Raw genomic sequence first — 22,988 nt, 5'->3', positions numbered from 1 at the left:
AACAACCCCATCAAAAAGTGGGCAAAGGATATGAACAGACACTTCTCAAAAGAAGACATTCATACAGCCAACAGACACATGAAAAAATGCTCATCACCACTCGCCATCAGAGAAATGCAAACCAAGACCACAATGAGATACCATCTCACACCAGTTGGAATGGTGATCATTAAAAAGTCAGGATGAGTTCATGTCCTTTGTAGGGACATGGATGCAGTTGGAAACCATCATTCTCAGCAAATACTGCAAGAACAGAAAACCAAACACCTCTTGTTCTCACTCATAGGTTGGAATTGAACAATGAGAACACTTGGACACAGGAAGGGGAACATCACACACTGGGGCCTGTTGTGGGATTGGGGGACGGGGGAGGGATAGCATTAGGAGATATATCTAATGTAAATGATGAGTTAATGGGTGCAGCACACCAACATGGCACATGTATACATATGTAACAAACCTGACATTGTGCACATGTACCCTAGAACTTAAAGTATAATAAAAAAATAAAAATAAATAAAAATCTGATGTTATCAAGATAGTTTTTTGGGGGTTTTAATTATTTTTACATTCAACCTTTGTTGTTGTCATGCAATAATTGAATCTTTTTATTTTGGTAAGTGACTTTATTCCTTTTACATTCACTGGTCTAGAAATATTTGCATTAGTTCTGGCATCTTTAGTTTATGCTGCATGGTCTGTGTTTTTCTTTTGTGTGTACATGTTTTCTGATTTAATTAGAATGTTTAGTCTGGCTTTAGTTTTGTAACAGTTTATTTTAATTTTCTTAAACCCCCAACTTATCAGCTTTTGAGAGCATCTGTTGAGACCCTGCTAATGAAACTTACACATATATTTACTTCCTCCTTTTTACATCTTCAGTTACACTTTTTTTTTTTATGGAATATTATGTTCTGCTCTCTTTTAATGTCCTTAGTTGTTTAGCCTTATTTCTACATTTAAATGGATTGAATGCTCACTATTATTTCTTTTCTACCATGGCTGCTCATTTCTGAGCCTTTTATTTTGGCTTGTCTCTTGGTTTTAAGATTATGTACTTTTTAAGGAAGAGCTCCTGGGTATTATATAATCTCTAGTTCTCATATGTTTGACAATATCTATCTGTGTCTTTATGCTTGAATACCATCTTGGCTTGGTATAAAATTCTTGGATATAGAGTTTCTTTCTGTGAGGAAGTTGCAAACACTGTTTCATGGTCTTTCAGTATTCAATTTTACTGAGGCATGCTGATTTTTTTTTTTTAACCAGTTGTCTGGTGACTTGAATTTTTAAAATTGGAAAAAAAAAAACCTCAATGATATACCTTTATTCATCCTTGAGTTCTAGTAAATTCACAATGCAAATCTGGGGTCAATCACTATTCATTATCAGTATTTCCTGCACAAGGCGTGATTTCTGACCTTTCCTATTCAGGTTTTCTTTTATTTCAAAAAAGCTTTTCTATTGTCTTTTAATATATTTTGCTATTTTATATATTCTTTTGTCTAAAATACATAAATAAGATCCCATTTGCTCTCCTTACATATACCTAATTTTCTTTTGGATACTTTTTTTGTTCTTTTCTATTACATTTTACTTGATCTTTCATAGTCTTCTTCCTCACCTCCAGTTTTTCCTAATTAAAGTCCAGAAGTACACATCCACAAAATGATTTTAATGCTTAATAGAACTGTACTGGGTACATGCAGTATAATTGTATTAATCTTCCCATTAGATATCTAGATGGCCTCCAAATTTTCACTATTCTAAACATCCACACTTGGGGTGTGTGTGTGTGTGTGTGTGTGTCAGGGTCTAGCTCTGTCAGGCTGGAGTGCAGTTGTGCAATCTCAGCTCATTGCAGCCTCTGCCTCCCATGCTCAAGTGATCCTCCCACCTCAGCCTCCTGAGTAGCTGGGACTACAGGCACACACCACTACACCAGGCTAATTTTTGTATTTTTTGTAGAGATGGGGTTTCACCACATTGCCCAGGCTGGTCTCAAACTCCTAGGCTCAAGCGACCTCTTTGCCTCAGTCTCCGAAAGTGCTAGGATTACAGGCATGAGTGACTGCGCCTGTCCAATCCACACATATTCTTTTTTTTTTTTTTTTGAGACGGAGTTTGGCTCTGTCGCCCAGGCTGGAGTGCAGTAGCGCGATCTCCACTCACTGCAAGCTCCGCCTCCCGGGTTCACGCCATTCTCCTGCCTCAGCCTCCCATGTAGCTGGGACTACAGGCGCCCGCCACTGCGCCCGGCTAATTTTTGTATTTTTTTTAGTAGAGACGGGGTTTCACCGTGTTAGTCAGGATGGTCTCAATCTCCTGACCTCGTGATCCACCCGTCTCGGCCTCCCAAAGTGCTGGGATTACAGGCGTGAGCCACCGCGCCCGGCCCAATCCACACATATTCTTAACTGCAGCAATGTTGCCTCTTAAGATTGGTACGCTAACCGTAATTCCTAGTATGGAAGCTCGATACCAAAAAAACCTTTAAATCATGCTTGTGAATCCATTTCTCTATATTCTCATGCAGTCAGGCTTAAGATACTGAGTGCACAATGAATGATTTTAAGGGTTTCCAGGTCATCGTCATAAAAATGAAATCCTAGTTTTGTGGCTAAGCAGGTTAAAGAAATCTCTCAATGAAAGAAAGTGCTTTGGTGATGGCTTGGTTCAGCACCCTCAAAAAAGCTAATATTTAATGGTAGAGGTATAAGTTGGTACAATCTATATTGAGGACTATTTGACTTTATATATGGGGCTGGATAGTTTCTGTTTATCCCTCTAGACCTGCTCTTCCCCGATCTCTATGCCTCAGGAGGCTGATCTGAATGGACCACATCAGAGACCACATTTGAGACACTGTCTCAAAAAATAAAAAATAAAAAATAAAAAATTCATCTATCTTTCTATATATACTTAGATAGATGGAGAGAGAGGCTCTTTGGAAGGGTAAGCAAGAACATGATGACACTTGTAGTTTCTGGGGAGGAGAACTGGGTAGGAGGAAACTTCTTACTATTTTTTTTGCTTCTTTGAATATTATATCATATGAATAATGCCTGTTCAAAAAGTACACTACATTAATGAGAAAGATTAATTGAGACCTTTACAGAAGCTATGACTTAATAAGGAAGAATTAGAAGAATTACAGAAGGAGTTACTAGAAGATGATGGAAAAAACCAGCAAATTATAAAGTTGCTGAAATGATCCAAGGAGTCAAATTCTTGGATAATTAAATTTCTTAACATGGTCCCTTTATGGAATTATGCTCTGACTAGTAGAAATACATGTAGAAGTTACTTCCTGCACAAAACCATGTATAATAATTTGTTCTAAACATAATCATCTTTATTACTGAAGGAGCTTTAGTGTAGTGTTTTTTTTTTTTTTTTTGGAGACAGATTTTTGTTCGTTGCCCAAGCTGGAGTGCAATGGCGCAATCTCGGCTCACTGCAACCTCTGCCTCCCAGGTAAAAGCAATTCTCCTGCCTCAGCCTTCCAAGTAGCTGGGATTACAGGCTTGCGCCACCACACCTGGCTAATATTTTGTATTTTTAGTAGAGACAGGGTTTCTCCATGTTGGTCAGGCTGGTTTCAAACTCCCGACCTCCGGTTATCCGCCCGCCTTGGCCTCCCAAAGTGCTGGGATTACAGGTGTGAGCCACTGTGCCTGGCCACAGCTTTAGTTCTTTTAGCCTCCTCCTTTATGTACAGGGTTTATCAATATCAGCAAAACAGTAGTTTGATTGTTCAGTGATCTTGATTTCCAGTGAAAGATGAGACTTGTTAAAGGAAATGGACACGAGAAGACTATCAGGAAATGAGTGAAGATTGCTGGAAAAGGTAATCATTTAACTAAAGTTGGTTAAATCACATTTTTATGCTATTCAAAAATGGAAAAAATAGAAAAGGATTTTGTAAGGGGGTCTGAATATTCTGGACATGCGCATTCCTGTTAAAAAGTTCTACAAGACATAGGGAAACTCACTCACCCTTCCTGGAATTGTGCTTGGGCAGATTCCTCTGCAACAAGAGTCTCATACTCCTCAGCGGCAAACCGGTCCCAGTCTGAGGGCTCAGGCCCATCGTTCTCAACATCCTGATTGGAAAGAAGACAGCCACAAGAAACAAAAATAATCAAAGACAAAGAATTGGAGATAGATCATCACACAAATGTATACTGTGAAAAAATCCTAACTGAAATGTTTCATTTCAACAGGTTTAAAAGAGGTGCTAAGGTAACACTCCTACGGTAATTTTCCACACCTCAAAAGGGAAAATTTAACTGTTTAGAAGCTGGGTTTTTAAGGTATAGATTCCATTTTTTTCTTTTTCTTTTTTTTTTGAGATTGAGTCTCATTCTGTCACCTAGGCTGGAGTATAGTGGCACGATCTCAGCTCACTGCAGCCTCTGCCTCCTGGGTTCAAGCAATGTCTGGCGATCGGCCTCAGCCTCCCGAGTAGCTGGGACTACAGGCAAGTGCCACCACGTCCAGCTAATTTTTGTATTTTGTAGAGACAGGGTTTTGCCATGTTGGCCAGGCTGGTCTCGAACTCCTGACCTCAGGTGATCTGCCTGCCTCAGCCTCCCAAAGTGCTGGGATTACAGGCGGAAGCCACCGTGCCTGACTGATTCCAACTGTTTTTTTTTAAAAGAGACAGGGTCCCACTGTGTTGCCCAGTCTGGAGTGCAGTGGTACAATAATAGCTTACTGCCAGCCTCAAAATCTGGGCTCAAGTGATTTTCCTACCTCAGCCTACTGAGTAGCTGAGACTACAGGCATTCCACCTACTAAGTAGCTGAGACTGCAGGCATGTCACCATGCCCTGCTAATTTTAAAGTTTTTTTGTAGACACAGGGTCTCACTATGTTGCCCAGGTTGGTCTCGAACCCCTGGCCTCAAGTGATCCTCCTGTCTTAGCTTCCTAAGTAGCTGGGATTACAAGCACAAGCCATAGCACCTGCTAAGTCTAGATTCTTTAGCCTCGTAATCAGGGACATTTCTCTGGTCTCCTCTCCTCTGGCACTTTGCACAGCAGTCACCTGGAGTGACGTGTTTTGCCACAGGCCCACCTGAAATGTACCTTCCCCAAGCCCGCATTCGCTGGCAAATTTTTGTTCTTTAGAAGCCAACTCAGATACCATGTTGTCTGTGATATCTTCCTGGAAACAGTCCTTTTCTCCGTATCACTTCCTTTTTTCTAATGCAGATACTTTGGTTGACACCTTTTGTTCTTGTATCTCTGCCATCTCCAAATATCCAGTATCTCTTCAACGCAGTGCCCAGAATTTATTAAGCACTTTCTGACTGATAATGTTCTTTGTAGATCAGAACAAACATCAATAATTATACCATTTACAAAGAAAAGTAAAATTTAAAGGTAAAATTTTTAGAGTAAAAATGGTAACACACAGAAAATAAGTAAAGAGGGAAAAGACCACAGACTTTTGTCAATTTTCTTGAAATTTTATGTTTCAGATAAAATGTCTTTCCAAGCTGAACATGAGTCAGTATTGCCCTTGGGTCTACAGTTAGTTATGCCAAGAATAATGTTAAGTTCCTAAACAATGACCACTATTAATTACTATATTTAATTCATTTTAAGACCCATCTCTACCTTTCTAACATTTATGAAATTGCAATGCATTATAGGCTTACAACTGGCAATGTCTGGGGTTTTGTTTTTGCTTAGAGAAATATAAAATAGGCCGGGCACAGCGGCTCACGCCTGTAATCCCAGCACTTTGGGAGGCTGAGGTGTGCAGATCACCCAAGGTGGGGAGATCGAGACCAGCCTGACCAATATGGAGAAATCTTGTCTCTATTAAAGATTCAAAATTAGCTGGGTGTGGTGGTGCATGCCTGTAATCCCAGTACTCGGGAGATTGAGGCAGGAGAATCACTTGAATCTGGGAGGCGGAGGCTGTGGTGAGCTGACATCATACCACTGCACTCCAGCCTGGGCAACAAGAGTGACACTCTGTCTCACACACACACGCGTGCACACACACACACACACACACACAAAGAGAAACAAATATAAAATTATGGAGCATGTTAAACTCAATGAGATATAACAGACTTTAAACCAGCGATAACGCAACTTGATATGCTGAGATCAGCTGCAGAATATTTCTTTCTGGAAGGCAATAAATTCTTATTTATCTTATTTAGAAGGTGATCATATTCTTATTACTATTCCATAACTCAAACAGTTACGGAACATGTAGACGAAAAAAGACTACAAAGCTTCTTATAGTTTATTGTTACACAACTGCAACAGTCTGTTCTTAACATCATTTCTACTTCTTAGAGGAATGGTAAGAACAAGGGGTGACATTGTTTTTATTTTTAACATGGACAGTATGTATAGGGTTTTCTGAGGGTTCACAGGTTTGTGTGTCTGGGGAAGAGTATTCATCTTTATTCAGATGTAGAATGCATTCAAAACTGATAGCCATGTATAGCAATCATTAACACGTGAAAAAGCGTTATATTATTTGAAGGTTTTCTATCATGGAGAATTCTAGTTTTCACCATGATGGGGAAAGCTAATTACCATGGAATCCTGGAAATGAATGGTACAACTGAATCGAGGCCAATATAGTTTCTAATACAGATGTGCCTATTGATACATTTTTAAAAGTTAGAAGGAAAATTTTTTTTTTCAAAACGACTCTTTTGTAACTAGTTTCCAGTGTGTGTATCAGTAGATGAGCTATAGAGTCTGCTCAGTGGAAAGTGCTTATGCAGATGCAGGTTACCTAGACCTGATGATCGCCTGTGGAGAGACATGTGCTCTACAGGTCCTTTATTGTCTCTTTTTACTCTTTAATGAAATATTATAAATTATTACCTCTTTACTGAGATTCCAGCATGCAGAGACCATTTTAATATGTAGCACACACAGCCCCTGATACTGCAGCCCTCAAATAAAAGTTAAAATTATACTGGTACCTTCTGGACCGCAAAGGGATCTCTCTGTTCATGGTCTAAGTATTTCTCTAGATTAAAGAAAGTGTCGTAGAAGATGTGAGCCATTCTGCACCTCTTCAGATCTCTTAGAGTTATTTTGCCTACATAAAAATAAACAAATCTGGTAAATTTCATGAAGACCTGTGTTGGCAAGAGAAAAAAACTTTCACTGACATCTAAAAGTATAGGTATATGTTTATTATAAAAGTCCTATTTTCAGAATAAAAAAATTTAAATCCCATTTCTTTTTTCAAGAGTATCAATTTCTCAAACCCATTTCTTTTTTTAAATTGAGGTAAAATTCACTAACAAAGTTCACCATTTAAACAACTTTAAAGTGCACAATTCAGTGGCTTTTAGTACACTCACAATGTTGCACCACCATTACCACTATCTAGTTCTGTAATAATATCACCCCAAAAGGAAACTCTGTGCCCATCAAGCAGTCCTTCCCCATCTCTCCTCATGTGCTTTCTGTGTCTAAGGAAAAATCTTCTTTCATCCCCCAAACCCTACTTTCATTTTCTTTTTAAAAAAGAGATAGGGTCTCGCTGTGTTGCCCAGGCTGGAGTGCAATGGTTACTCACAGGAACAATCATAATGCAATACTCCCACCTCAGCCTCCTTAGTAGCTGGGACTATAGGCACACACCACTGTGCCTGGTGTAAAATCCTGTTTCTTAAATAGTAGACTTGCCATCAATTGCTACACCAAGACTGGGCATGGTGGCTCACACCTATAACCCCAGCACTTTGGGAGACCAAGGTGGCTGGATCACCTGAGGTCAGGAGTTTGAGACCAGCCTGGCCAACATGGTATAACCCCAACTCTACTAAAAATACAAAAATAGCTGGGCGTGGTGGTGGTCGCCTATAATCCCAGCTACTTGGGAGGCTGAGGCAGGAGGATCGCTTGAATCCAGGAGGTGGAGGTTGCAGTGAGCCGAGACTACGCTATTGTACTCCAGCCTGGCAGACAAAGCGAGACTGCATCTCAAAAAAAAAAAAAAAAAAAAAAAAAAAAAGGTTGCTACACTAAGAGTCAAAGAGGAACTTTAAACACTTCTGTACTGGGAAGTCTTCTATCAAGACTCTGAAATGTTAAGCAATTTAGGACAATCTAGGATTCTGTGCCCCCCTCTGATACACAGGTGAACAGTGCAAATGTCCCATTGCTTGGTCTCACCATCAACGGCTGGCTTCACTAGGTCAAGCATCTGGCACAGTAAATCATGGAATGGCAAGGGCTCAATTCCCATGGCTTCCATCCGCTCACACTGCTCCTCATAGAAGTACTCCAGCTCATACATGGAGAGTATACCATCTCCATCCACATCCATGCAGCGGAACCAATACTCAATGCTAGGCGATAAGGACAATCATTATTATGGGCCTGGTAAATACCTTTCATTTATCCAGATTTAGTATGTTTCTTTTAAAATAAAAGTTACATATTACGTACACTTCAGGCTTAGATATAGTTTTACAAAGTTTGCTAGAGAAAATGGCAGACCCCTTCTTCCCTTTATTTTTCCACCCAGAACCAACCATGTTCAACCCTGATTATTTTGCTTTTTACCTTCCTATTTTCAGATAACATGCCTATATTGCTCCTTTCTTGTATTTCTTTTCAGAACTATTATTAGAGGCTGGGCGCGATGGCTCATGCCTCTAATTCCAGCACTTTGGGAGACCGAGGCGGGCAGATCACTTGAAGTCAGGAGTTCGACATCAGCCTGGCCAACATGGTGAAACCCCATCTCTACTAAAAATACAAAAAACTAGCTGGGCATGGTGGTGCATGCCTGTAGTGCCAGCTACTTGGGAGGCTGAGGTGGGAGGATTGTTTGAGCCTGGGAGGTCGAGGGTGCAGCGAGCCAAGATTCCACCACTGCACTCCAGCCTGGGTGAAAGAATGAGATGCCCGCCTCAAGAAAAAAAACCAACCAACCAACCAAACAAAAAGTATTGATTTCACACTGTGAAAGTTGAACTTTAGTTCTTTTATAATTTGTCACCACTTTATCTACATGTCCTTCTCATCCTCTTAATACAGTTAACTTGCTCAACATTCAGAATTTATAATTTTATATTTTTCTTTAATCTCTTATTTGCTTAGTTTTCTGTGTACTTGCTACTAATTCAACCCCAAATCTCTGTCAGTTGTCTAAATCCGCACTCAGTCCCATGAGGTACTCTGTCAATGGCATGTTCTTGATGAAGTCTTCCTTGGTTCCTTCTGACCTACTCTAATCTGGGCTGCTTGGTCGCTAGGCCTCGCTCAGTTTCATCCAGGGATTCCTTTCGCCTTTCTCCTATTTCTTGTTTCTCGCACTTTCCTCATTCCTTATTTTGTTTCTTCATTATTTTGTTACTCTGCGCATTCTCTAGCAGCTTCCTGAATGAAGGAGCATGGCAGGTATATTTTTTGAGATCTTGGATCTTTGAAAATGCCTCTACCCTTTAATATGGTTGGTATTTTGGCTAGTTATAGAATGAGAGCTTTGCGGTGTTTTGCCTTCAGATTTTTTTTTTTAAACTTTAGAGATGGGGTCTCACTCTGCTGCCCAGACTGGAGTAGAGGCACGACATGGCTCATTGCAGCCTTGAACTCCTGGCCTCAAGCAATCTTCCCAAGTAGCTGGAACTACAGGTGCACACCACGATGCCTGGCTAAATTTTTATTTTTTTTTTCAGATGGCATCTTACTCTATCACTCTATTGCCCAGGCTGGAGTGCAGTGGTCCGATCTCGGCACTGCAAACTCTGCCTTCCGGGTTCAAGTGATTCTCCTGCCTCAGCTTCCAAAGTGGCTGGGATGACCGGTGCCTGCTGCCACGTCCAACTAATTTTTTTAAGGAGAGACAGGGTTTCACCATATTGACCAGACTGGTCTCGAATTTCTGACCTCAGGTGATCCGCCCGCCTAGGCCTCCTGAAGTGCTGGGATTACAGGTATGAGCCACGGCATCCAGCCTGGCTAATAATAAAGTGTTTTTTTTTTTTTGTAGAGTCAGGGTCTCACTATATTGCCCACACTGGTCTCGAACTCCTGGCCTCAAGGGATCCTCCTGTCTTGACCTCCCAAAGTGCTGGAATTTTAGGTGCAAGCTACTGTGCCTGGCCTTTTCCTTCATACTTTAAAAAGTATTGATCCATTGTCTATCCAGTATTGATAAGAAGTCTAAAGCTTTATTGGTATCTATTCCTTTGACTGTAACTCATTTTGTTTTTTTCCTTAGAAGCCTGCAGAGGTTTCTCTGAGTCCTTAGTAGTTTGAAATATCATGATGGCCTTGGTTGAGATCTAACTCATCTATTTGGCTGGACTTTTCTGAGAGCCTATTCAGTTTGGAAACTGAATCCTTCAGACCTTGAAAATGTTTGTATCTCTCTTCCCTGCCCTTTCCCTCCTTCTTTTTTTTTTTTTTTTTCTTAAGAACAGTTATTGAGATCTACATAGCCCAGTATGGTATAGCTACTAGCCAAATGTGGCCTTTTGAGCATCTGAATGTGGCTAATCAAATTTGAGATGTTTTCTCAGTACAAATACAAAACAGATATACAACAAAATTAATTTTACCTATTTTTAAATTTTTCCATTGTGGCTAAATTTTAAAATTATTTATGAGGCCTGTACCACATTTCAATTTCCAGTTCTATTAAAATTTTTTTGACCGGGTTCTCCAATTTTTGTATCTTGTCTCTATTTCCTATTGCTTCATCTTTTTTGAGAGAGGGGGTTTCTTTCTGGGAGGGTTACACAGCTTTATCTTCTAAACATTGTCTTTTTATTTCTGCTATTGTAGTTTTGATTGCTCAGAGCTTTTCGGTTTCCTGAATGTTCCTTTCATAAAATGTATCATTCTGTTCATGTCCTGTGATTGTAATTTCTTCTCATATCTCTCTGAGGATATAATCACTGTTTTTTTTTTCTTGTTGTTAAAGTTTTATTTTCTCTGGAAGTCTCTGTTTCATCCAAGCTATCTTTCCCCCACTATTTGTCTGGCCTGTATCTTTTGTGCAAGAGGCTTTACTCAGGTATCTAGTGATCCTCTGTTCTCTGCTCATATTTGAGAGTAGGTGCTAAAAAGCTGATCGGAGGTTCTGATCTGTGGGTTTGTTGACTCCAGGCTTTACTGTAAAATGAATGGGCTGGGTTTTTTCCTTGGGGATGACCCAGTGTCGAATCTTCAGGTCTTTATTCTCGGGCAGGTCAGTTCCCCAGAAAAGCATTTCAGTTTCCTGCTTGGAGGTTCAGGGCAGGTAGGCAGCATTCTGTTAGCTGAGTGAGGAATGAAGACTGGGCATCTCAGCATTCAGTTTGCATACACTCATTTTATCTGTTTTCAGGATCGCATTCACATCTCAATTGTGCCCAATGCTCCCCAGTCCGGACGCCCTTCTGTTTTGTGCTCTTCAGGGAATAAAGCACTAGTTTTATGCTAGGGTAGAGGACATGGCTTGAAGATCAACTGTTCATTTAAACAAACTTTCTATAAACTCTCCTGTTTTTGGCTTACCTTTACCCCATCCCCACTTTCAAGGTTCCTAGCATCTCCAAATCCTGAATGTCTGCAAGTTTTGCTGGGTATATCTGGTTGCTTCTTGGTTTTTCCCTCTGGCTTAGGATTCAGACAGTCTGCTATGTTTATTCGTTTTCCAGTTTCCAACACTTTGCTATTATCTCTTATTTCCTTTATGAAGCCAACAACACTAATTGGTAATAGGGAACAATATTTTTCTGAAGAACCACAAATTCATGGCAAAGTAAAACTTTTCAAGAGAAGACTCTAGGAGACCGCTGTTCAAATTCCCACTTGTAGGCCTGAAACCATATTAAGAACCACACCTGTAATGGTTAAACAAAATCTCCTTTGGGGAGAGAAAAGTGAAAATAACTAAGTTGTAACTGTTGACTGTTTTCAAGTAAGTCACATTAAGACCTGTGTGTACCTTTTGAGAAAGATATAGTTTACATTATTGCAAAAAACTGAACATGTAATACTTGAAAACGTTTTTTACTTTTTGTTTTTGAGATAGGCTCTCATTCTGTTGCCCAGGCTGGAGTGCAGTACTGCAATCATGGCTCACTGCAGCCTCAACATCTTGGGCTCAAGTGAGACTCATGCCTCAGCCTCAGAGTAGCTGGGACAAGAAGCATGTACCACCACACCTGGCTAATTTTTTAAAAACTTTTTGCAGAGATCGGGTTTTCCTACGTTGCCCAGATTGGGCAAAGTCTTTTTGAGAAATATATTTTAAAAATCATACCAACTTGATGTTTAACATTGTTATTAAAGAACAAAGGGGACATTCATTGAACCTAATGAATGTGAGGTAATAGGATGGCTATGGTGAGGTTCAGTCATATCATATCTACTCTTAGAATATAAAAGGGGCAGAATGTTGTCCCACTGTGAAACTATTCCTGATTGTGGGGAAAGCCTTGAAGAGTTACATCTCATAAGCAGAGGGCTGTGATACATGTAATAATATCTGGTGGTTACACTGTTGTGTCACTGCAAGCTCCGCCTCCTGGGTTCATGCCATTCTCTTGCCTCAGCCTCCCGAATAGCTGGGACTACAGGTGCCCGCCACCATGCCCGGCTAATTTTTTCTATTTTTTAGTAGAGACGGGGTTTCACCGTGTTAGCCAGGATGGTCTTGATCTCCCGACTGCGCGATCTGCCCACCTTGGCCTCCCAAAGTGCTGGGATTCCAGGCGTGAGTGAGCCTTTTTTTTTTTTTTTAAAGTAATAATGGTTTTAGTACAAAAGGGGCAGGGGACTGTCCTCTGACTGGCCTCTAAGATCTCTTGGTGTCTTGAAATTCCTCATTACTTATCTTAAGAGAACCAAAATCAGGCAAAAGGGAATAAAGTAAGTCTTGATTTTGACCAAGGATGTAACAGGACTGAAGTGAAAGGCAACTTATTTTACTGTGAAATAGAAACTGAAATACTTTAGTTACTTGCATTTTCAATTAAGAACTAAGACAATCTTCTCTTTACAATAAATAAAGCTAAAGCATACCCTTCAGTTCTTTGCTAATAACCATAAGAGAGAAAGAAAGCTAGAATGCAAAGATAGATATACTGCCTGAATATTTACCAAAGGCACATAACTGCTTTTAAATACCTGAAAGATGTGGTAGATTAATCAGATATAATTATCTGAATATTGGAGAGCATAAGGATCAATGAACGAAAGAGAAAAAATGAACAGGCTGCCTCAGTGGATGGTTACCTGTCCCTGAAAAGTTTAGCAACAGGGGCTGGATGGATAATACATGCAGGACATGGTCAGAGGGTATTTTCTTATTGAAAGTACTGGATACTCTCTAAAGTTTCTTTCAATGCAGATTTTCTGTTTTTTTTTTTTTTTTTTTCTTACCAAAGGTAACTGATTTTCTCAGAGTCTGAAAGTGTTATTTATTGTAGAAAAATTAGAAAACAGAAAACACAGAAGGAACCAGAGAGCACTAGTGTTAAATTTCTGCTATATTTACCACCAATATTTGGTTTTTCAAAGCATAATGATATTAATGACAAATTATATTTCTAAAATTGCAGACATAAACAAAATTACATTTTAAAAATTTTTTGTGAGACAAAAGTCTCGCTCTGTTGCCCAGGCTGGAGTGCAGTGGCACGATCTCAGCTCACTGCAACCTTCCTCACCTCCTCCGCAAACCCTGGGTTCAAGTGATTCTTGTGCCTCAGCCTCCCAAGTAGATGGGAATACAGACATGAGCTAAGATTACTTCTTGTCCTTTCCTTGGACTGAATGAAATTAAGTGCTGAGCCAGTGAATTCTTGCCCCTAATATAAATTCCTGTATGCTATTCAAGAAGAAAGTTATTGGAAACTCCATTATTGCTTAGGCAGTAACTACATGTATATTCTGTTGCATATTCAGTATACATATACATACTGTGAAAGGCACTGGCCTAAAGCCCTTAGGCATAACAAAGGTGAATGAAATAACTCCTGGAGATGATACCTAGCCAGATGACTAAGGTAGAAGCAGAATATGATAAAAACCAGGACAGACAGACTAAAAGACATACTGAAAGGGGGTTTGCAAGAGTTTGTCCACAGAAAACAATCTACCCAGATACTTTCCATATCTACCTCTGTTACCAGGCATAGGAAAGACTCTAGATCCTAATTTCGTATGCAGCGTTTCACACAGGATTAATCACACCTTAGTGAATGTATTACTTTTTTCACAAAATTCATTTTTTCTACCCATGTAATTCATAAGCCAGAAACCCGATTTCTGCAAAGTGATGCCTATTCCATTTTCTTAAATAAGAGTTTGATTTTCGTTCTATAGACAGTCCCTACTTATGATGGTTTGACTTAGAATTTTTTGACTTTACAACGGTGTGAAAGCCACATGCATTCATTAGAAACCGCACTTTAAGTACCAATACAATCATTCTGTTTTCACTTTCAGTATTCAATAAATTATATGAGATATTCAATACTTTATTATAAAGTAGGCTTTGTGCTGGATGATTTTGCCCAAATGTAGGCTAAGATGTGTTCTGAGCACATTTAAGGCTGGCTAGACTAAGCTATAATGTTCAGTAGGTTAGGTGTATTAAATAATTTTTGACTTACATTTTCAAGTGATGCTGGGTTTACCAGGATGTAACCCTACTGTGAGTGGAGAAGCAACTGTACAGATATTTTTGTCAAAATGGTGGGCACTATTTTCTGCTCACACTCTGCTTTAGTAAAGCAATGTGAACCACTGAGAATAACACACAGGGTACCTAGTAAGTGCCACTAGAAACCAAGGAAACAAGTATCAATGGGCAAAATCAGTAGTTACTTTCTTATATAATTGGCCTAACATTGATTTTCTTAAGCAATAAGCAATTTCATGACACCAAAAGAACTCTCTTTTAGGGAGTCTACAGCCTAGTTGGAAAGAAGGTAGACATGCAAACGAATGGCATCTGTATGACAGGCCATATATTACAGTGGTAAAGAGTCCAGGTTTGGGAGAGATACAAACCTGAGTTTGAATCCAAGCTAGGACACTTACTAGGTGCACAGTCTCTTAGAGCTTCTGTTTCATCAACTGAAAAATGGGACCACTGATACCTCAACTCATAGTGATATGAGGATTAAATAAGCCATTACATATAAAATACTAGTCACCGGCAAAGAATGGAATCTCAGTATGTGAGCTGTTAGTTAGGATAAAGGCAACATGCAAGGTAGAAAAGGAGCACCAAAGAAGGAGGTCTAAGAAAGCTTTTGACTCAAGAAACCTCTGTTGGTAATATTCTGTGAGAATCCAGTTATGGGTCTCATGATGTGAAAAACTGATCTGAAGAGCTCCACTTCTGCTAATGATTACCTAAGTGGGATCAAGCCTTCCATTGAGGAAACTGAGGGGACCCCCCCACCGCCATAGAAAAAAAAACGGTTCAAAGATGCTGGAGAATTAACAGGGCAGTGAAGAATTATGGTATCCAGATCTAGAAGAGGAAAATCCAGAGACGGGCACCTAGCATTTGGGACCATCTTTCCCTTGGGGCATCTGCAGATTCTGGAAGAGGGAACTGAAAGTTTGAGGAACTAAGCCTTGACTTACTAGTATTTTGTTACTGATTTTGGGTCTATATCAAGAGGGATGTCTGTAGTTTTATTTTCTTGTATGTGTTTGTCTGGTTTTGTTTATAAAATGAGTTGGGAATTATTCCTCCCCTTTCTGTTTTCTGGAAAAGGTGGTGCAGAATTTGGCATTATTTCTTCTTCAAATGACTATAAGAATACAGTTAAATTATCTGGGCTGGGAGATTTCTTTTTCAGGAGGTTTTGAACTGTGAATTCAATTTTCTTTAATAGACATCTGACTATTCAGGTTGTGTATTTCTTCTTAGGTGAGTTTTATTAATTTGTGACTTTAAAGGAAATTGGTCCATTTCATTGAGGTTACCACATTTGTGTGTGTATATGTTATTTGTAGCATTCCTTTATTACTTCGTGAATATCTAATGCCCCTTGAGTCATCCTTTTAAATCCATTGATTATTTAGAAGTGTGTGGTTTAATACCCAAGTGTGTGGAGATTTTCCAGTTGTCTTTCTTGTATTGATTTCTACATTAATTCCATTTTGTTTACAGAACATACTTTGTAGTATTTTAAGTCTTTTCTTTCTAAACAGGCTTACTGAAATATATTTCACATATCATATGATTGTTCCTTTAAAAACGTACAATTCAAGGGTTTTTAACATTCACAGAGTTGTATAACCATCACTACAATTAATATAGGGACACTTTCATTACCTAAAAAAGACTCCATACCTGATAGTACTCATTCCTCATTTTACCACAGGCTCTCCACAGATTACGCAACCATTAACCTATTTCCTGTTTCTATACATTTGTCTATTCTGGACAACTCATATAAACGAATTCATACAATATGTTGTGTTTTGTGACTGGCATCTTTTACTTCACATAAGGTTTTTAAGAGCCAATCATATGTAGTATGTATCAGTACTTCATTTTTCTTTACTGCTGTATAATACTTGATTATACGAATACATCACATTTGTTTATCTTGGGCTGATCCCAACTTTTGGCTATTATGAATGATGCTGCTATGAAAATGGGTGTACAAGTTTTTGTGTGGACCTGTTTTCATGTATCTTGGGTATATACCTAGGAGTGGAATTGCTAGGCCATATGGTAACTCTATTATTTAACTATTTGAGGAAATGTCAGTCTTTTCCGTAATGGCTGCACCATTTTACATTCCTACTGTAATGTATGAGTGTTCCGATTTCTCCACATGGTTGGCAGCACCTGTTATTATCTGACTCTTTGGTAACTATCTTAGTGTGAAGTCGTATCTCATTGTGGGTTGTCTTTTTACTTTCTTGACCATATCTTTTGAAGCATAAAAGCATTAATTTTTTCTTTTTTGGAGATGGGGTCTTACTCTGTCACCCAGGTTGGAGTACAGTGACGTCATCTCAACTCACTGCAACCTCTGCCTCCCAGGCTCAAGTGATCCTCCCGCCTCAGCCTCCCAAGTAGCTGGGACGACAGGCGCGTGCCACTGTGCCTGGCTAAATTTTGTTATTTCTGGTAGAGATGGAGTTTCACCATGTTGCCCAGGCTGGTATTGAATTCCTGAGCTCAGGCAATCCACCTGCCTTGGCCTTCCAAAGTGCTGGGAATACTGGCGTGAGTCACTGCACTCAACCAAAAGTTTAAAATTTTGAAGTCCAATTCATCGATTTTTTCTTTTGATACTTATGCTTGTGGTGTCACATCTAAGAAACTGCCTAACCAAGGTTGTGAAAATTTACTCCTCTATTTTCTTCTAAATTTTTTATAGTATTAGCTCTTACATTTTGTGCTGTGATCCATTTGACTTAATTTTTGTAGCATGTGAACTAGGGGTCCAAATTAAGGTTGGTGCAAAAGTAACTGCAGTTTTTGCCATTGAAAGAAATTGCAAAAACCACAATTACTTTTGCACCAATCTAATATTATTTTGTATGATACCCAGTTGTTCTGGCATTAAAAACTGTTTTTTCCCCCATTGGATTGTCTTGGCATCCAGCATCCTTGTTGAAAATCAATTAGCCACAAAAGTGAGGGTATATTTCTGAACTCTCAATTCAATTTTGTTTTTATGTCTATCATGATACAAGTACCACACAGTCTTGTTTACTTTCACTTTGTAGTGAAATATTTTGGAATAGGGAAGTGTGAATCCTACATTTTTTCTGTACTTTTTCAGCATTGTTTTGGTTACTGTGGTCCCTTTGTATTTCCATAGGAATTCAATATTTGGCTTTTCCATTTCTGGAAAAAAAATAAAAACCATCGAAAAACAAAAAAAGTTTTTGACTCAAAGTAACTAGTATTTTGTTAGGAATCTGTAGATCAGTTTGGGAACTACTGCCATCTTAACAATGATCCATGAACATGGGATGTCTTCATTTCATTTTTTTTTTTTCTGTGATGGAGTTTTGCTCTTGTCACCCAGGCTGGAGTGCAATGGTGCAATCTCAGCTCACTGCAACCTCCACCTCCTGGGTTCAAGCAATTTTCCTGCCTCAGCCTCCCATGTAGCTGGGATTATAGGCATGTATCACCACGCCTGGCTAATTTTTTATATTTTTAGTAGAGATGGGGTTTCATCATGTTGGCCAGGTTGGTCTCGAACTCCTGATCTCAGATGATCTGCCCACTTTGGCTTCCCAAAGTGTGAAATTACAGGTGTGAGCCACTGCAACCCAGCCAAAAATCCAAAACTTTTCTAGTACCAACAAGATACTCAAAACTCATACTCCAAGGAAATACTCACTGGAGCATTTTGGATTTCAGATTTGGGATGCTCACTGGTAAGTATAACAAACAGTTCAAAATCTGAAAAAAATCCAAACTCTGAAACACTTCTGATCTCAAGAATTTCAGGTAAGAGACACTCTACTCTGCCTGTATATGAAAAAGAGTAGCATATATACGAACTTTTAATTTTTTTTTTTCTGGGTATTAAAATTACTGGTATTAAAATTTACTTTTCTTCTGCTCATTCATGTTTTCTAAATAAATGATTACTTTTGAAATGGAAAACAAAGTTATTTAAAAATAACCTAACAAGCTCTCCAAGAAATGGCTTATTTTTATTTCTACATCTTCTAAACAATATATTCAACATTTATCTTTTTAGAGTTGGTGTCCTGCTCATTATACCCAGGATGGAGTATAATGGCATGATCCTAGCTCACTACAGCCTCAAACTCCTGCCCTCAAGTGATCCTCCTGCTTCAGTCTCTCGAGTAGCTAGGACTACAGGTGTGCATCACCATTCCCAGCTATTTAAAAAATTTATCTGTAGAGATGGAGTCTCGCTATGTTGCACAGGCTGGTTTCAAACTCCAGGCTTCAAGCGATCCCTCCTGCCTTGACCTACCAAAGTTCTGGCATTACAGATGTGAGCCACATCTGGACATATTCAACATTTAGATAACTTTTCGACCCAATGTTAAGACAGCTGAGTTAGTTATACCTGCAGGTACCATCAAGGACTATAACCCCTCCCTCCCTTGGTACTGAGCACAAACTACAGTGCGTTGTGTTACACAAAGTAGGGATAAAAAGTGAGGCATCTAGATTTTTTGCCTGAATAAGAGATGGAAAAAAAGAAATGTGTAAATTAATAACTCCAATAAAGGTATGTCTGAGAGTGCAAAGGAAAAGCATAGATGATTTCAACTGGCAGAATGAGGATGTGTTCTTATACACTAGTCATCCACAATTTGCTTTCCCTCTCTAATAGTAATGGTTTACCACTTACCCAGTAAGATGATAAAACAAGTAATTCACAGCATCTATTCCCATATTCCACATGAATGCTTACTAGCCCTACTTGTCATCAGCTTACATGTCACTTAATCTTTGTTTCTGTGGGTAACAGCACTTCTCTTGATATGCCATGAACATGGATTCAGTGCCAATCCCCTGAGACGGAGAGCTCCGAGATGGCAGAAACTAAGTCTAATTCATCTTAGTATTGCCAAGTTGAGTTGGCTTCACTAGGTATAATATGCACCATGACTTTTTCAAGCTTTGTGCATGTGTTTAACATCTTGGCAAAGGAAACTTAGAAATCATACCTGGTAGGATTCCTTTTGTCTTCTTCAGAGATCAAAAACCAAACAAAATCTGCATAGCTCATTCTTCCCTCTTTCTGTATTGTTTTTCCCCTGAAGAAAACACATGGTCATAAAATTTCCTGAGCAATTACTCAGAACCATTTATCAGGATGATAGGCTAAGAAATAAAGTAATATGCCAGTTAAATTTTTTAAAATTATAATGCTAAATGCCTCATAAAGGGCAACCCTTCCACAGCCTATCTTATTTTTAAAGGCCTAGAGGGTGAAACCAGAAGGCATTTGCAAATATGAAGAAAAGAAATCTGGCTTTTCATATGAATGCAAATAATCACTGGGATAAAATACTGTTACCTGTATTTAGATACAGGATTAATACTCATGTTAGGCATCAATGGAAGACACCTCAAAATAGTAAGAGCCGTCTATGACAAACACATAGCTGGCATTACACTGAATGGACAAAAGCTAGAAGCAATCCCCTTAAGAACAAGAACAAGACAAAGACGCCCACTCTCACCACTCTATTCAACATAGTACTGGAAGTATTAGCCAGAGCAATCAGGCAAGAGAAAGAAATAAAACGCATCCAAAGTCAAATTATCTCTCTTCGCTGACAACATGATTCTATACATAGAAAAGCCTGAAAACTATGCCAAACGGCTTTCAGAACTAATAATTTCATTAAAGTTACGGGATACAAAATCAATGTAGAAAAATCAGTAACATTTCTATACACCAATAGCATTCAAGCTGAAAGTCAAATCAAGAATGCAATCCCATTTACAATAGCCACACACACACACAAAATAAAATACCTAGAAATACAGCTAACCAAGGAGGTGAAAAATCTCTACAGGGAGGACTACAACACTCTGCTGAAAGAAATCAGAGAGAACACAAACCAATGGAAAAACATTCCATGGTTATGGATAGGAGAATCAATATCGTTAAAATAGCCATATTCCCCAAAGCAATCTACAGATTCAATGTTATTCTTATTAAACTAACGTCCTTTCTCACAGACAAGTTTTAAGAAAAAAAAAAAATTCTAAAATTCATAGGGAACCAAAAACAAAGCCCAAATAGCTAAAGCAATCTTAAGCAACAACAGCCAGGCCAGAGGTATCATAGTACCTGACTTCAAACTACACTATAAGGCTACTGTAACCAAAACAGCATGGTACTGGTACAAAAACCGGCACATAGACCAATGGAGCAGAATAGAGAGCCTAGAAAAAAAGCTGCACACCTACAACCATCTGATATTTGACAAAGTCGATAAAAACAAAGAATGGGAAAAAGACTCCCTATTCAATAAACAGTGCTGGGATAACTGATTAGCTATATGCAGAAGAATGAAATCGGACCCTTACTTTTCACTATATAAAAAAATTAATTCACAATGGATTAAAGACTTAAATGTCAGACCTCAAACTATAACAATCCTAGAAAAAAACCTAGGAAATACCCTTCTTGACATCAGCCTAGGCAAATAATTTATGGCTAAGTCCTCAAAAGCAACTGCAACACAACCAAAAATTGATGACTGGGACCTAATGAAACTAAAGAGCTTTTGCACAGCAAAAGAAACTATAGACAGATTTAACAGACTACCTACAGAATAGGAGAAAATATTCTCAAACTATATATTCAACAGAGGTCTAATATGCAGACTCTATAGCGAATTTAAATCAACCAGCATAAAACAACCCCATTTAAAAATGGGCAAAGGACATGAACGGACACTTCTCAAAAGAAGACATATAGGCAGCCAACAAACATGAAACAATCTCAACACCATTCATTATTAGAGAAATGCAAATCAAAACCACAATGAGATACCATCTCACAACAGTCAGAATGTCAACTACTAAAAAGTCAAAATATAACACATGCTGGTGAGGCTGTGGAGAAAAGGGAATGATTATACACTGTTAGTGGGAATGTAAATGGGTTCAGTTGTGGTGGAGAGCAGTTGATTTCTACTACTGTTAGACCCAGCAATCCCATTACTGGGTATATACCCAAAGGAAAATAAGTCATTCTACCACAAAGATACATGTACTTGTATGTTTATCCAGCACTATTCACAATAGCAGAGACATGGAATCAACCTAGATGCCTACCAACAGTAGACTGGATGAAGAAAATGTGGTACATATATACCATTGAATACTATGCAGCCATAAAAATTATGAAATCATGTCCCTGCAGCAACATGGAGGCAGCTGAAGGCCATCATCCTAAGCTAATTAACACAGGAACAGAAAACCAAACACCATTATGTTCTCATTTGTAAGTGGAAGCTAACACTGAACACACATGGACAAAAAGATGGGCACGATGGACACTGGGGACTGCTGAAGTGGGTAGGGAGTGAGCAGAGTGAGGGCTGAGGGACTGCCTGTTGGGTGTTGTGCTCACTGCCTGTGTGACAGGATCCTCCAAACACCAAACTTCATCATCACACTGAGTTCCCATGTGACAGACCTGCACGTGTACCCCTTGAATCAGAAAAGTTGAAATAATTTTTTAAAAAAAGAATTACTGTCTTGTATTAAGCTATAACTATGTTTTATAGGATATTATTTGCTCCAACAGCACTGCCAAATTATTCACGAAGCTTTGCTAAAATGAGATCGTTATGGTATTACTTGTTCATTTTTAAATGCAGCATTAAACGTTTTCTTACCTTGTTACTGCCCCAGAGAATATCCTTTCAATAATCCTGTTTGATGAAGCTAAATGTAGATAAAAAAATTACAAAGCTAGTTAGAAATATGCTCCGTAAAGGCAATACTTTTTACAAATTTATTTTTCATTAGCTACAAGCTAAACCATAACCATCGTCCATAATGAGAATGTGAGTACATTTTTATTTACGCATAATTTTAAAATAATTTTAAAAAATAATAGGCAAATGAATATGGCTGACATCTGGGAAGTATTAATATAGCTGAATGCTAAGTTAGGTCTGAACATCCTGACAACTAAGACAAAAATATATAGGATTTGTATTGATTTTATCCAATGAGACCAATTTTCCTATAAACAAGACAAATTTTATCCTTAAATTAAATTCAAGGGGGAACTGATTGTGTAAGCTCCTAAAACAACATAAAATAGAAGTTAAAAACAATGGAGAATGCTTTCAAGTAGTTTTTTAAAAGCTCCTCAAACACACTACAAACATACTTTTCTTATATTCCCATTTTATAAAAGTCCAGGGTTTAACATGATATAACATAAGATTTTTAGAAATTCCATCAGGAAGTTTTATTCACAGAGACAATCATAGCTTAAGTTAGCATGTTGGTGAGTAAGAGAGAGAGAGAGAGAGA

General features: G+C 38.6%; 1 protein-coding gene across 2 annotated transcripts in view; it reads right to left on the bottom strand.

The window, feature by feature from the left end:
* Positions 1-22,988, bottom strand: part of PPP2R3A (protein phosphatase 2, regulatory subunit B'', alpha) — a 154,564-nt gene that overhangs the window by 44,834 nt on the left and 86,742 nt on the right. For both annotated transcript variants that reach the window (XM_012000025.1, XM_012000026.1), the window contains exons 8-12: positions 22,340-22,388; positions 19,646-19,735; positions 8,171-8,346; positions 6,967-7,085; positions 4,000-4,106 (exon numbers count right to left, since the gene is read on the bottom strand). In XM_012000025.1, coding sequence (XP_011855415.1) covers positions 4,000-4,106; positions 6,967-7,085; positions 8,171-8,346; positions 19,646-19,735; positions 22,340-22,388 — 541 coding nt within the window. The remainder of the gene's footprint in view (positions 1-3,999; positions 4,107-6,966; positions 7,086-8,170; positions 8,347-19,645; positions 19,736-22,339; positions 22,389-22,988) is intronic.

This window comes from Mandrillus leucophaeus, unplaced genomic scaffold (genome assembly GCF_000951045.1).
Source record: "Mandrillus leucophaeus isolate KB7577 unplaced genomic scaffold, Mleu.le_1.0 Scaffold612, whole genome shotgun sequence".
Classification (NCBI taxonomy): domain Eukaryota; kingdom Metazoa; phylum Chordata; class Mammalia; order Primates; family Cercopithecidae; genus Mandrillus; species Mandrillus leucophaeus.
Note: the sequence above shows the minus strand (reverse complement) of the source record. Positions and strands in the feature narration are given on the sequence as shown.